Here is a 14,087-nt window from a genome sequence, read left to right on the forward strand (position 1 = left end):
TAGGTGGGAATTGAACAATGAGAACACACGGTCACAGGAAGGGGAACATCACACTTCGGGGACTGTTGTGGGGTGGGGGGAGGGACAGCATTAGGAGATACACCTAATGCTAAATGACGAGTTAATGGATGCAGCAAACCAACATGGCACATGTATACATATGTAACAAACCTGCACATTGTGCACATGTACCCTAAAACTTAAAGTATAATAATAATAAAATAAAATAAACTCAGTCTGGCAGGTTCACACACCAGGCCTCAGGCCTCTCTCTGCTCCAAAATTCCGTTGAGTCCAAGGGGTGGGATGATCCAGGGCACAGCCTCTACTCAGGGCTGCTGCAAAAAGACTGGGCTTAGCGCCTTGAGCCTGAAAGTGGCCCAGACAGAAGGGACTTCATTGAAGAGGGGCCTTCTTGGACTAGGCAGCCCTGGCTTAGAACGGCTTTCTTTCAGCATTTGGACTTAGAGGATTTGAAACTGTTTGGGTGGGAGAGTCATCATTTAAAATGCATTTGCCTATGAGGGAAAAAAGGTCAAAGACTTTTACACTCTGCCATGTATCTGCCCCTGTTGACCCTATGATGGTCACTTGATTTCTCTGATTCTCTCTTCCCTGAGTCAGTTTCTGCATCTGTAAAATGGGCATGAGAATGTCTGTACTAAGACACCGAGGAACGATAACGTGTGATGATAGACATGAAAATGCTTGAGGTTGGGCACCGTGGCTCATGCCTGTAATCTCAACATTTGGGAGGCCAAGTTGGGTGGATTGCTTGAGCTCAGGAGTTCAAGACCAGCCTAAGCAACATAGTGAGACCCCATCTCTAAAATAAAATACAAAAATCAACCGGGTATAGTGGTGCATGCCTGTAGTCCCAGCTACACGGGAGGCTGAGGTGGGAGGATTGCCTGAGCCCGGAGGTGGAGGCTGCAGTGAGCTGTGATTGTACCACTGCACTCCAGCCTGGGAGACAGAGCAAAACCCTGTTTCTAAAAAGATAAGTAAATAATTTTTTTTTAGAAAATACTCAGAGGAGGAAACGTCATTTTTATTTCTCTCCCTTCCCTCTCTCCATTGGTTTTCTCTTGGAAGTCCCAGGCAGCTATGTCTGTGACACCTGCTGTTCTCTTCTGGCCATTAGTGGGTTTCAGACAGCTCATTTGATCCCTTCTTATAAACCTGGAGTGAGTGTAAGGACCTCAGCATGCTGTAGAATGAGAGTTTGAGGCAGGGTGTGCTGTGGCTTGTGGCTGTGGCATGTGGCTGATTAGGGACATGCCAATATTCTTACTCTTCATTTCCGACACCCTGAAAGTCTTTTCCGATTCTCATATTATTTTGCAGTGTAGACATCGACCTGTGTATCTACAGCCTTCACTTAAAAGATCTGCTGCATTTGGACACGGCACTGAGGCAGGAAAAGCATATGGTAGGTGGAGATGTTCGCGTTCCCTCCTTTTCATGGGGACAGGAGCTGAGAGACAAGGACTCTTTGTGCAGTGAGTCCCAGAGACCCTTGAGAGGCAGACATCAGTGGAAACAGAGCCGCTGTGAGGTGGGGGAAAGCGGCGCTGTCAGGCATCCAGCCACAAAATGGAAAAGCACTTCACGCCTATTGGTGGGGCATGGCCTTGACTTTAACCAGAGCTGTAGGGGCCTCAACAGAAAGATGAGTGCCTCCTTCCGGGGTACACCTCCTGCTGGAGATAGAGATAAGAGATATTTAAAAGAGAACAATATTTTTAAAGGAATGATAATAATGATAAGAATGTTTATGAACATGAATTTTCTTGAGTCTTGCTATGTACTAGGTTCCAGGAGTGTTACACTTAAACCTCAGACAACCCAGAGAGGGGGGTGTCATTATCATCTCCACTCTAAAGGTGAGGAAACTGAGGCACAGGGCGGAGGACTTACCACAAAGTTATACAGCTGCAGGGGTGGTGCCGAGATGAGAAGTTCAGTACCTTTTTATGGGGCCACGTGTTCTCTTGACTGAATGAACAAGAACTCAGAACTGTGGATGTGGGGAAAACAACATTAGTCTCTGCCAGATGTACCTGGCCTCTGATTGAATCAACCGTGGACCTGAGCTATGGGAAGCCAGAGAGATGAGTCCCACTGTAGCTGCAGAACCCTGGTGGGTTTAGTCAGGCATCAAGACCACAGGGGTTAACAAAAGTGTTATTTCTCCATAAGGCACATTCTCTGAATTACTGAATGAGGGATGAGACCCTACAGAGAGAAGGCAGATGAAAGAAAGAGGAGAGCTAGGAACAGAGGTGGACAGACACACAGATATGTCTACAGGGCACTCTTATAAACTGGAGAAGGGTAAGAATGTCACATTGGAGGCCACGCTTGGTGGCTCATGACTGTAATCTCAGCTTTGGGAGGCTGAGGTGAGAGGATAGCTTAAGCTCAGGAATTTGAGACCAGCCTGGGCAACATGGCAAAACCCTATCTCTACCAAAAACACAAACAAACAAACAACACTTAGCCTGCTGCAGTGGTGCGTGCCTATTGTCCCAGCTACTCAGGAGGCTGAGGTGAGAGGAACACTTGAGTCCAGGAGATGGAGGCTGCAGTGAGCTGTGATCACAGCACTGCACTCCAACCTGGGTGACACAGCGAGATCCTGTCTCAAAAAACAAAAACAAAACAAGAATAGCACACTGGGGGTGTGCCTGAAAGAAACTTGGGCTCTGTGTGAGCAGGACTCACTGGCCTCGTAAACGGGTGCCAATGTTTGAAACCATAAATATGCTAGAATTCAAGAAATAGAGCATGGCCCTTCACCCCCTCTACCCCCAGCCCTGTGGAGGTCCCTGGATGGGGGCCACCAGGCAGTCTGTGTCTGCAGCCTGCCTCAGTGAGCTACACCTGGCCCTGGCTGTTTTCTCCAAGGCTCCATGCTCCCTGGGAGGACCAGTTGTTTCTGGGCTCAGAGCCCGTCCAGTTGGCGAGCAGAGTAGTCCTGGCTGGCCTCGCCCCACAGCCAGTGAGTACCCACAGGGATGCCTGTCTAATTTTTGTATTTTTTGTAGAGACAAGGATTTCACCATGTTGGCCAGGCTGGTCTTGAATTCCTGGGCTCAAGTGATCCGCCCGTCTCAGCCTCCCAAAGTGCTGGAATTACGGGCATGAGCCACTGTGCCCGGCCAAGATGGACATTATTTTGAAATTGGTATTTATCCTCTGCTACTCAGGAGGCTGAGATGGGTAGATTACTTAACCCTAGGAGGTGCAGGTTGCAGTGAACAGAGATTGTGCCACTGCATTCCAGCCTGGGTGGGGGAGCAAGACCCTGTCTCGAAATCAATTAAAAAAATAAAAATAAAGATAATAGTTTCCATTCCAAACTGTCAGAGGCATTGGAATTAGAGTGCATTTAAATGTAGTAAAAGCATAAAACATGCTTTTACTACATTCATATATTCACCAACAAAATACAAATACATAAAATTTTTTGATTTTTTTGAGATGTAATCTGGCTTTGTTGCCCAGGGTGGAGTGCAGTGGCGCCATCTTGGCTCACTGCAAGCTCCACCTTCTGGGTTCACGCCATTCTCCTGCCTCAGCCTCCCAAGTAGCTGGGACTACAGTTGCCCACCACCACGCCCGGCTAATTTTTTGTATTTTTAGTAGAGACGGGGTTTCACTGTGTTAGTCAGGATGGTCTGGATCTCCTGACATTGTGATCTGCCCACCTCGGCCTCCCAAAGTGCTGGGATTGCAGTCCTAGAGGGAGCGTTCACCATCACTCACCATCCAGCATGGGGGCTTGGCCTCTGCACACTGTCAGGCACGGTGTCAGACACCAGGGGCAGCCTCTGTCTTTATGGAGCCCACTCTCTGGGGCAGTGGGGAGGGCAGTAAACAGATGTCACAAAATAAACAGTGGCAGGCAGCATGACAAAGGCCTGTGGCAAAGCATCATGCGAGTGTGAAGGGGGCACCTGAGAGAGTGCAGAGCTGGGGAGATGGTCAGGCTTCCCTGCAGGGAGTCTCGTGGGCAGAAACCCAGGGAAGTTCCAGGAGCACTGGATTAAGGGACAGAAACCTGGACTCTAGTCCACCCTTTAACAACTAGGAGCTGTGTGACTTTGGGTAAGTTGCTTCACCTCTCTGGGCCACTTTAGGAAAGGCTTAAAGAAAATATCCTTTCAGCTATTGCTATATGGAGTTACTGGGAAGTCAAGCTGCCCCGCTTTGAGAGGGTTCTGTGGGTAGAACTCTGGGCTCCATGTCACAGCTGTGTGGCTGGCATGGTCACAGCAGCAATTATTCTGCACGTCCACTCTGGTAGGCTCGGTGCTTTAAATCTTTTACTTCTTTGAAGCTTTACGTGCCACTTCGCTAACAAGGAACCTGAGGTTCAGAGAGGTTAAATCACTTGCCCAAGGTCACACAGCTGGTGATGGCAGAATCAGACCTGGACAAGGTCTGTCTGAGTGCAAGGCCCCTGCGTGCCCAGGTGTGGCCCTGCACCCTGCACGCCAAAGGTGCTCGGGAGAAATGTGTTGCACGTGTGATTGCCACCGCCCTGAGAGAGCTGCTTCCCAGCACAGTCCTTCCTGCTCTGGGGAGCATAACTCTATCATCGCGTGCTGGGACTATAAGAACCTGGTGAGCCGCTGGGAGCTGTGCTGCCTGGAGACCTAAATACTCTGTTTCTCTGGTAGAGATGAGCTGGGGTTCAGAAGTTATTCAGACCACAGGAGACCCTCATGCATCCCAGAAGCTTGGAGCTCCCCGGCTGGCCCTGAGGAGGAAGAAACTGGCTCTGGGCTTGTCCAAGAGGCAGGAGAAGCTGGAGCGTAACTCTATAAACAGTGGCCAGGATGAGAACAGATTGGGGGCATGGAGGAAGGTTAAATAAAGGGGAGCAACAGCACTAGGGGGTTCTCATGCTGCTGGAATATTACTTTGATTGTGGCTGCACTTACGTGAATCTATACATGGGGTAAAATTGCATAAAACTACACACATACACACACACACACACACACACACACACATGCACACACACGCACACATGTAAATGTGCATAAAAATGGGTGAAAACTGAATAAGGTCTGTAGACAACAGTATTCAACCAATGGCAATTTCCCAGTTTTGATACTGCACCACGGTGACATCAGAACCACCCCTGGGGGAGGAGCACACAGCACTTTGTGCAGGCACACCTGGCGTTATTGCATTTCACTTAATTGTGCCTCAGAGATGCTGCATTTTTGTTACAAATTGAAGGGTTTTGGCAACTCTTCATCCAGCCAATAGACTTCTATTGGCTCCATTATTACAATAGCACATGCTCACTTCATGTCTTTGTGTGACATTTTGGTAATTCTTGCAATATTTCAGACTTTTTCACGGTTATTGTGTTATGGTGATCTGTGATCAGTGACCTTTGACGTTATGATTGTAATTGTTTGGGGACACCACAAACTGCGCCTGTATGAGACAAACTTAATTAATAAATGTTCTGTGTGTTCTGACTGCTCCACCAACTGGCCATTCCCTCTCCTTGGGCCTCCCTATTCCCTGAGACACAGTAATATTGAAATTAGGCCAGTTAGTAATGCTACAATGGCCTCTAGGTGTTTGAGTGAAAGAGAGTCGCGTGTCTCTCACTTTAAGTCAAAAGTTAGAAATTGTGAAGCATAGTGAGGAATGCAGGTCGAAAGCTGAGATAGGCTGAAAGCTGGGCTTCTTATACCACACAGCTAAGTTGTGAATGCAAAGCAAAAGTTCTTGAAGGAAATTAAAAGTGCTACTCCAGTGAACACAAGAATGATAAGAAAGCAAAATAGCCTTATTGCTGATATGGAGAAAGTCTGAGTGGTCTGCATAGAAGATCAAAGCGGACACAACATCCCCTTAAGCCAAAGCCTAATCCAGAGCAAGACCCTAACTCTCTTCAATTCTGTGAATGCTGAGAGAGGTGAGGAAGCTGCGGAAGAAACATTTGAAGCTAGCGGAGCATGAGGTTTAAAGAAAGAAGCTGTCTCCAGAACAAATAAAAGTGCAAGGTGAAGCAGCAGCAAGTGCTGATGGAGAAGCTTCAGCAAGTTACCCAGAAGATCTAGCTAAAATCATTGAGGAAGGTGGCTGCACTAAACAACAGATTTTCAATGCAGATGAAATAGCACAATATGGTCATGGAAGAAGATGCCATCTAAGACTTCATAGCTAAAGAGGAGAAGTCAATACCTGGCTTCAAAGCTTCAAAGAACAGGCTGACTCTCTCTCTAGGGGCTAATGCAGGAGATGACTTTAAGTTGAAGCCAGTGCTCATCCACCACTCTGAAAATCCTAGGGCCCTTAAGGGTTATGCTAAATCTACTCTGCCTGTGTTCTATAAATGGAACAACAAAGCCTGGATCACAACACAGCTGTTTATAGCATGGTTTAAGCCCACTATTGACACCTACTGACACCTATTTGAAAATAAAATTCTTTTCAAAATGTTACTGGTCATTTTCAAAACCCCTGGTCACCCAAGAGCTCTGATGAAGATGTACAAGGCAGTTAATGTCATTTTCATGCCTGCTAACACAACATTCATTCTGAGCCCATTGATCAAAGAGTAATTTCAACTTTCAAGTCTTATTATTTAAGAAATACATTTCCTAAGGCTGTAACTGCCATACATAGAGATTTCCTCTGAAGGATTTGAACAATGTAAATTGAAAACCTTCTGGAAAGGATTCATCATTCTGGATGCCATTGAGAATATTCATGATTCATAGGAGGAGATCAAAATATCAACATTAACAAGAGTTTGGAAGAGGTTGATTTCAATCCTCATGAATGACTTTGAGGGGATTCAAGACTTCAGTGGAGGAAGTCACTGGAAATGTGGAAATAGCAAGAAAACTAGGATTTGAAGTGGAGCCTGAAGATGGGACTGAGCTGCTGCAATCTCATGATGAAACATGAATGGATGAGGAGCTGCTTCTGATGGATGAGCAATGAAAGTGGTTTCTAGGGAAGGAATCTGCTTCTGGTGAAGATGCTGTGAACATTGTTGAAATGACAAAAAGGATTTAGAATATTATGTAAACTTATTTGGTAAAGCAGCTGCAGGGTTTGAGAGGATTGACTCCAGGTTTTAAAGTTCTACTGTGGGCAAATTGCTATCGAATAGCATGGCACGCTGCAGAGAAATCTTTTGTGAAAGGAAGAGTCAGTTGATGTGGCCAACTTCAGAGTGGTCTTATTTTAAGAAACTGCCACAGCCACCTTAACCTTCAGCAACCACAACCCTCATAAGTCAGCAGCCATCAACATTGACACGAGACCCTCCACCGGGTAAAAGATTACAACTTTTTTTTTTTTTTTTTGGAGATGGAGATCTCAACTCACTGCAACCTCCGCCTCCCAGGTTCAAGCGATTCTCCTGCCTCAGCCTCCCAAGCAGCTGGGACCACAGGCACGCACCACCACACCCAGACAATTTTTGCATTTTTAGTAGAGATGGGGTTTCACCATGTTGGCCAGGATGGGTCTCAATCTCTTGACCTCATGATCCACCTGCCTCCGCCTCCCAAAGTGCTGGGATTACGGGTATGAGCCACCGCGCCCAGCCCAACAATTTTTTTTTATAATCATCTTAGGCTCAGATGATCATTAGCATTTTTTAGGAAGAAGGTATTTTTAAAATCAAGGTATGTACTTTTTTAGACATACTGCTATTGTACACTTAGACTACAGTATAGTGTAAACATAGCTTTTATATGCACTGGAAAACCAAAAAATGTTTGTGACTTGCTTTATTGTGATACTCACCTTACTGAGGTGGCCTGAAGTCAACCCTACAATATCTCCATGGTATGCTCGTATTATTTTTTTTTTTTGAGACGGAGTTCACTCTTGTTGCCCAGGCTGGAGTGCAATGGCACTATCTTGGCTCACCGCAACCTCCGCCTCCCAGGTTCAAGCGCTTCTCCTGCCTCAGCCTCCCAAGTAGCTGGGATTACAGGCATGTACCACCATGCCTGGCTAATTTTGTATTTTTAGTAGAGACGGGGTTTCTCCATATTGGTCAGGCTGGTCTTGAACTCCCGACCTCAGGTGATCCGCCCACCTCGGCCTCCCAAAGTGCTGGGATTACAGGCGTGAGCCACCGCGCCCGGCCTGCTCGTATTATTTTTGTACCTTCATTTGAGTCTATAGCTATCTCAAAGTTGGCACTATGGAAGAGGAGAGGATGAGGGCTGTAAACATTACTGATTCATTTGGGGTCAGGAAGAAAGTAGACTCAAAACTAACATCTTGCAAAAATAATGTTATTATATCTTATACCATATCAGTCTTCAGTGGGTAGAAAGCCAGGACACCACTCTCTCCTTAGAGCTCATTGTCATTGACAAATATAATGAAGGTTGGTGGGCAGAGTTCTGGGTTCAAATCTCAGCTCTGTTGCATGTGGCTGTGTGGCAGGAGGCAAGTGGCCCCTGCAAGTTGCTGGGCATTTTCTCATCTGTAAAATGGGGAAGATGGTACCAACCTCCCCGCATGCCATGGAGATCAAGTGATAGTATATATAATACATACATTAGGCTGGCCCAGAAGAGTGATTAACAAGCCTTAATCTATTAAAAAAAGGATCAAAAACTGTGGTCCTTGAGCCAAATCTGGCCATGCCCCTTCTTTTCCATATTGCCTTGTACGCCTGTGTGGCATATACCACAACCACAGAACTGAGTAGTTGCAAAAGAGATCATATGGCCTGCAAAGCCAAAAAAAATTTGCTATGTCGCCCTTTACTGAAAAAGTTTGCTAACCCCTGCATTTAAAAATGCCTTACCAGGTGGGATGCAGTGGCTCATGCCTATAATCCCAGCACTTTGGGAGGCGGAAGCAGGCAGGTTGCATGAGTTCAGGAGTTCGAGACCAGCCTGGGCAACACAAAGAAACCCCGTCTCAAAAAAAAAAAAAAAAAGCCTTACCGGTTCACAAAAGAAAAAGAAAATGCCTTATTATATCTAAATGACCTTTGACAAAGAGGCAAAAGCACTTCAGTGGAGGAATGATAAGCTTTTCAATAAATGGTACTGGAGCAATTGGACATCCATAAACAATAACAATGACAAAAGAACCTCAACCTAAACTTCACACCTTATACAAAAATTAACTCAAAAGGGATCACATACTTAAATGTAAACAATAAACTATAAATCTTTCAGCAAAAATACTGCCAGGCATGGTTGGCTCACGCCTATAATCCCAGCACTTTGGGAGGCCGAGGTGGGTGGATCACTTGAAGTCAGGAGTTTAAGACCAGCCTGGCCAATATGGTGAAACCCTGTCTCTACTAAAAATACAAAAATTAGCCGTGTGTGGTGGCACATGCTTGTAATCCCAGCTACTTGGGAGGCTGAGGCAGGAGAATCACTTGAACCCAGGAGGTGAAGGTTGCAGTGAGCCAAGATTACACCACTGCACTCCAGCCTGGGCGACAGTGATACTCCATCTCAAAAAAAAAAAAAAAAAAAAAAGGAAAGAAAGAAAAAAATATAAGAGAAATTCTCCAGGATTTAGACCTAGGCAAAGAGTTTTTAGACTTGACACCAAAAGTGTGACACATAAAAGGAAACATTAACTGGAATTCATCAAAATTAAAAACTTTGCTTTGCAAAAGACCTCGTTAAGAAGATAAGAAGACAAGCTACAGAGTGAGAGAAAATGTTTGCAAAACAGATGTCCACCAAAGGACTAGTACCTAGACCAGATAAGGAAATTTCCAAACTCAGCTCAAGACAGGAAGCAATCCAGTTAGAAAATGGGAAGGACATGAACAGATATTTCACCAAAAATGATATATAGATGATAAGTAAACACATAAAAAGGTGTTCAATGTCATTAAGCCAGCATGAAAATCCAAGTTGAACTCACAATAAGATATGACCACACAATTGTCAAAATGGCTAAAATAAAAAATTCTGGCAAAGATGTGGAGAAACTGGATCACTCATACATTGCTGATGGAAATATAAAATGGTACCTACGGCCATACTGGAAAATGTTTTGGCAATTTCTTATCAAACTTGCAATTACCAGAAGACCCAGCATTTACACTTGTGGGCATTTATCTCAGAGAAATGAAGACTTACATTCACATAAATATTCACAGCAGCATTGTTCATAATAGCACAAACTGGAAATAATCCAGATGTCTTACAAGGGTGGATAGATCAACAAATTGTGGATACAACCCCCTCTGTACTTCCTGGGTATCCACACTTATGGGAGGGTTCTTCCTGGTTTAAAGGATGTCTCCATCCATTGAAACAGGAGACTGACATGGATAACTTTGCATTTCCAGTTCCATATAACTATCCTGCTGATTCCTTCTTAAAAGAAGCAAACCCTCCTGCTCTGTCGCCCAGGCTGGAGTGCAGTGGCACAATCTCGGCTCACTGCAAGCTCCACCTCCCCAGTTCACGCCATTCTCCTGCCTCAGCCTCCTGAGTAGCTCAGACTACAGGCACCCGTCACCACGCCTGGCTAATTTTTTGTATTTTTAGTAGAGACGGGGTTTCACCATTCACAGGATGGTCTCGATCTCCTGACCTTGTGATCCGCCTGCCTCAGCCTCCCAAAGTGCTGAGATTATAGGCGTGAGCCACCACGCCCGGCCTCCTTTGCTTTCTATATTTTCTTCACACATGGAAATGGGGGATGTGGAGGGCTTTGCACAGAGTAAGCACCTAGTATTTGTTGAATACATGCATGAGGAAGAAATGAAGCTTTTTAAGGAAGCGTCATGAAAATGTAATCCATTATGGGCCATTGTCATGATTTATAATCTGAGGTCCTTTCCTTCAGCAAAAAATATATGTGAAGAGAGGGTGAAAGAGAAGAAAAGAAGGAGAGAGGCAACGAGGGAGGGAGGGAGAAGAGACAACAGAAAGCAAAAGACAAAAATATCATTGGTTAAACTTTTGTTATCTTTCCTTTCTTGGCAATAGATGTTTATTCAGATTTTTAAAATGTGCCTCCTTGACCTTCTTCCTAAAAAGAAGTCAGATGATGAATTATACCAGAAGATCCTTTCAAAACAAGAAAATGTAAGTAAGTCTTCAACCTATGTTTCAAGGTAACTTAAAAATAGTTTATTAAGTATATACAACTTATGATACAAAAGTATTTTTCTTTCATGTATAAAATAGCTTATTACAATATATACTTTTTAACACAGTATAGTGAAATATAAAAGTTTGTATACAAATATTTAAAAAGTGTATTATTAAAATTTGGAATACTATTTACAGCAAAGAGAAGAATATTTGTCATATCTACTACTCAAAGACGGTCACTGTTAATGTTTTTTTCTGCACACATTTGGGATATTTCTAAAGACATAATTTATTGGTTATAGCTATGTATACTACTTTGTATTCTATTCTGAGTCTTTTATGGAAAGTTTATTTTGTTTCATGCACAGCAGAGTCAGGGCTTGGAGTCAGACTGGTTAAGGTTGGTATCCTGGCTTTATCTTTTACAAGCTCTCAGAATACTAGTTTCCTTTTTGTGTAGTGAGATAATTCCTGTTCTGCGAGAGTGCAGAAAGGATAAGAGAGATGTGTATGATACACCTAGCAACGTCATAGTTGGCTGTGAATATGTGATGGCTGCTGTCATCCTCATTATCACAACCACCACCAAAATCATCATCATCTTCATTATCACCACCATTTTTATTTTGTACCACCATCACCACTACTACTACTATCACAGTTCTCTTCTTCATCATGTCATTGTTGTCATCACCATAACCACCATCATCTTTGCTATTGTCACCACGGACATCATCATTCTTTGTCTTTACCACCATCATCATCCTCATGACCACTACCATCACCAACACCATCACCATCCTTATGTCCTCATTACCATCATCATGAGCATCATTTTTATCATTGTTGTAATTATTGGCATTCTCATTACTACCATCACCACCATCATCATCTTCATTACCACCATAATCATCATCACCATCCTCATTACCCTCACCACTACCAATGTTGCAGGGCAGGCGAGCTCCAGAATAGGGTTTAGCCTGGGAGGGTACTTGGCTTCACCTAGGAAGGAATTCAAGGGACACCCAGTGGTGTTAGACAGTAGTGTTTCAGTGAATGGTGGCACTCCTTGAGAAGCAGGGCTAACCCATAGGCATGTGCCCAGAGTTGGTAACATATGGGTGCTTGGCAACTGTACTTATACTCATGTAAACCTGCTTTCAATTACATGCAAATTAAAGGGCAGTTCATTGCAAATTGAGGGACAGGTTATTTAGAACTTTCTAAAAAGGGGACAGTAACTTCTGGGTTGTTGCCATGGAAAGGGGTGGTAACTTTTGGGTTGTTGACATGACATTTGTAATCTGTGGTTGTGCTGGTGGGAGTGTCTTATGCTAATGAGCAATGAGGGCAGCCAGGGATCACTTTCATCACCATCCACTGGTTCCTGCTGGTTTCTTCACTTTATCCTGTCCAGACTAGATCCCGTTTTGATCAGCAGGGTTGTGATCAGAAAACAAGTCCTGCCAGTCTCCTACCTCACCTTATCCTCACCGTCATTGTCATCATTATTCTCATTACTACTATCACCAGCCTCTTACTGTTCATCCCCTGCCGTCATTTTCATTATCATCATCATTGTTATTGTCATCATTTTCATTACTGCTGTCATCATCGCATCATTGTTGTGATAGTCTTCATCAGCACCACCATCATCACCATCTTTATCATCTTTACGGCTACCTCTACTTTCACCTTCATGAGAGTCCTCATCGTCATCATCATCATCCTTGTTCCCACCACCGTGAGACCTGGGTGTTTGGGAAGGAATGTTTCTTCTTTACTCCACTGGATTCCATGAGGAAGGATGACTCACTGCATCCCAGGAAGGAGGAAGGACATCATCGTCTTCATTGTCATCCTCAGTATCACCACCATGGTCATGGTCCTCAGGCAGTGCACGTCATGCTTGACATACATTATTTCATTTAAAAGTTATGACAGCCCTGTGAGTGGCCATTGTTATTTTTGTTTTACAGCTGAGGAAACTGAGACTCCATGAATTCAAATGACTTTCCAGTGGCAAAAATGATAATGATGATGATGACATTTATAATGGTGTTAGTAATAATGAAACAATACTGTCTGTTATAATGGAAGGAATAAGAGCCTTGGAGTCTGCAGACCTCAGATCAAATTCCATCTCTACCAGTTAAACAAGGCTGTCTGAACTTGAGCAAGCATGTTCATTATAATAGTGGCTACTATTTACTGAGACAGTCTAGCCAAGTGATTTAAATGCATAATTTCATTTAACACTTGCAGTGACCTTAAAGCTTTCAGAAGAGGACAAGGAGTGCCCAGAATTTGGAAGAGTAAGGACAAGCCTAGCACTGCCCCTTCCTGCCTGGGCGTCTTTGGACAAACTGTCTTACCTTCCATAAACAAGCTTTCTCACCTGGAAATGGGTCGTAATTTCTCTTTTGCAGAGATGCCGTGAGGATTAGAAAACACATGTGGCCTCAGCTTGGGTCTTCAATAGTAGTTTATATCAATGTTATTTTTCCTAGTGAACCTTGACCCATGTCACACTGTTGGCTATGTGACAATGAACATAGACAAAATAGAACTGCCTCCCACACTCTATCTTGGGGTTTGTAGGACTCTATACTTAGGATTCACCTTTTCCTTCCTGAGTTGAGAATCATTTGAGAGAGTCAGGAAGACAGATAGAGAAATGTAGCTTTATTACTGATTAGAGGCCAGCTTGGAGGACGTGGCTTAGATGCACAGCTCTCATGGCTTCCTAATACTGAATCCCAGAATTCACTCAATTGCCTAGCTAGTCATGGGCAATGCTGGGCCACCTCAGGCTTCCCCACACATAAACAGGGCCTTGGCTACCCAGCTCACTCTAGGCTGATGTAACACCAGAGCAGTGGCCTCCCCTGATTGGCCCATCACAACCAGGAAGAGGCTGGGCAAGTTTCTGGCCTTTAAACCAACCAATCAGATACACACTACTTCCTGCCCTGGGGTGTTGTTCTTTCCCAG

The 14,087-nt window shown here is 44.3% G+C and overlaps 1 protein-coding gene across 1 annotated transcript in view; it reads left to right on the forward strand.

Moving 5' to 3' along the window:
- EVC (EvC ciliary complex subunit 1) overlaps positions 1 to 14,087 on the forward strand; it is an 89,743-nt gene that overhangs the window by 11,506 nt on the left and 64,150 nt on the right. The window contains exons 4-5 of the mRNA XM_032135564.2: positions 1,348 to 1,432; positions 10,983 to 11,081. Coding sequence (XP_031991455.2) covers positions 1,348 to 1,432; positions 10,983 to 11,081 — 184 coding nt within the window. The remainder of the gene's footprint in view (positions 1 to 1,347; positions 1,433 to 10,982; positions 11,082 to 14,087) is intronic.

This window comes from Hylobates moloch, unplaced genomic scaffold (genome assembly GCF_009828535.3).
Source record: "Hylobates moloch isolate HMO894 unplaced genomic scaffold, HMol_V3 SCAFFOLD_17, whole genome shotgun sequence".
In the NCBI taxonomy this organism is placed as follows: domain Eukaryota; kingdom Metazoa; phylum Chordata; class Mammalia; order Primates; family Hylobatidae; genus Hylobates; species Hylobates moloch.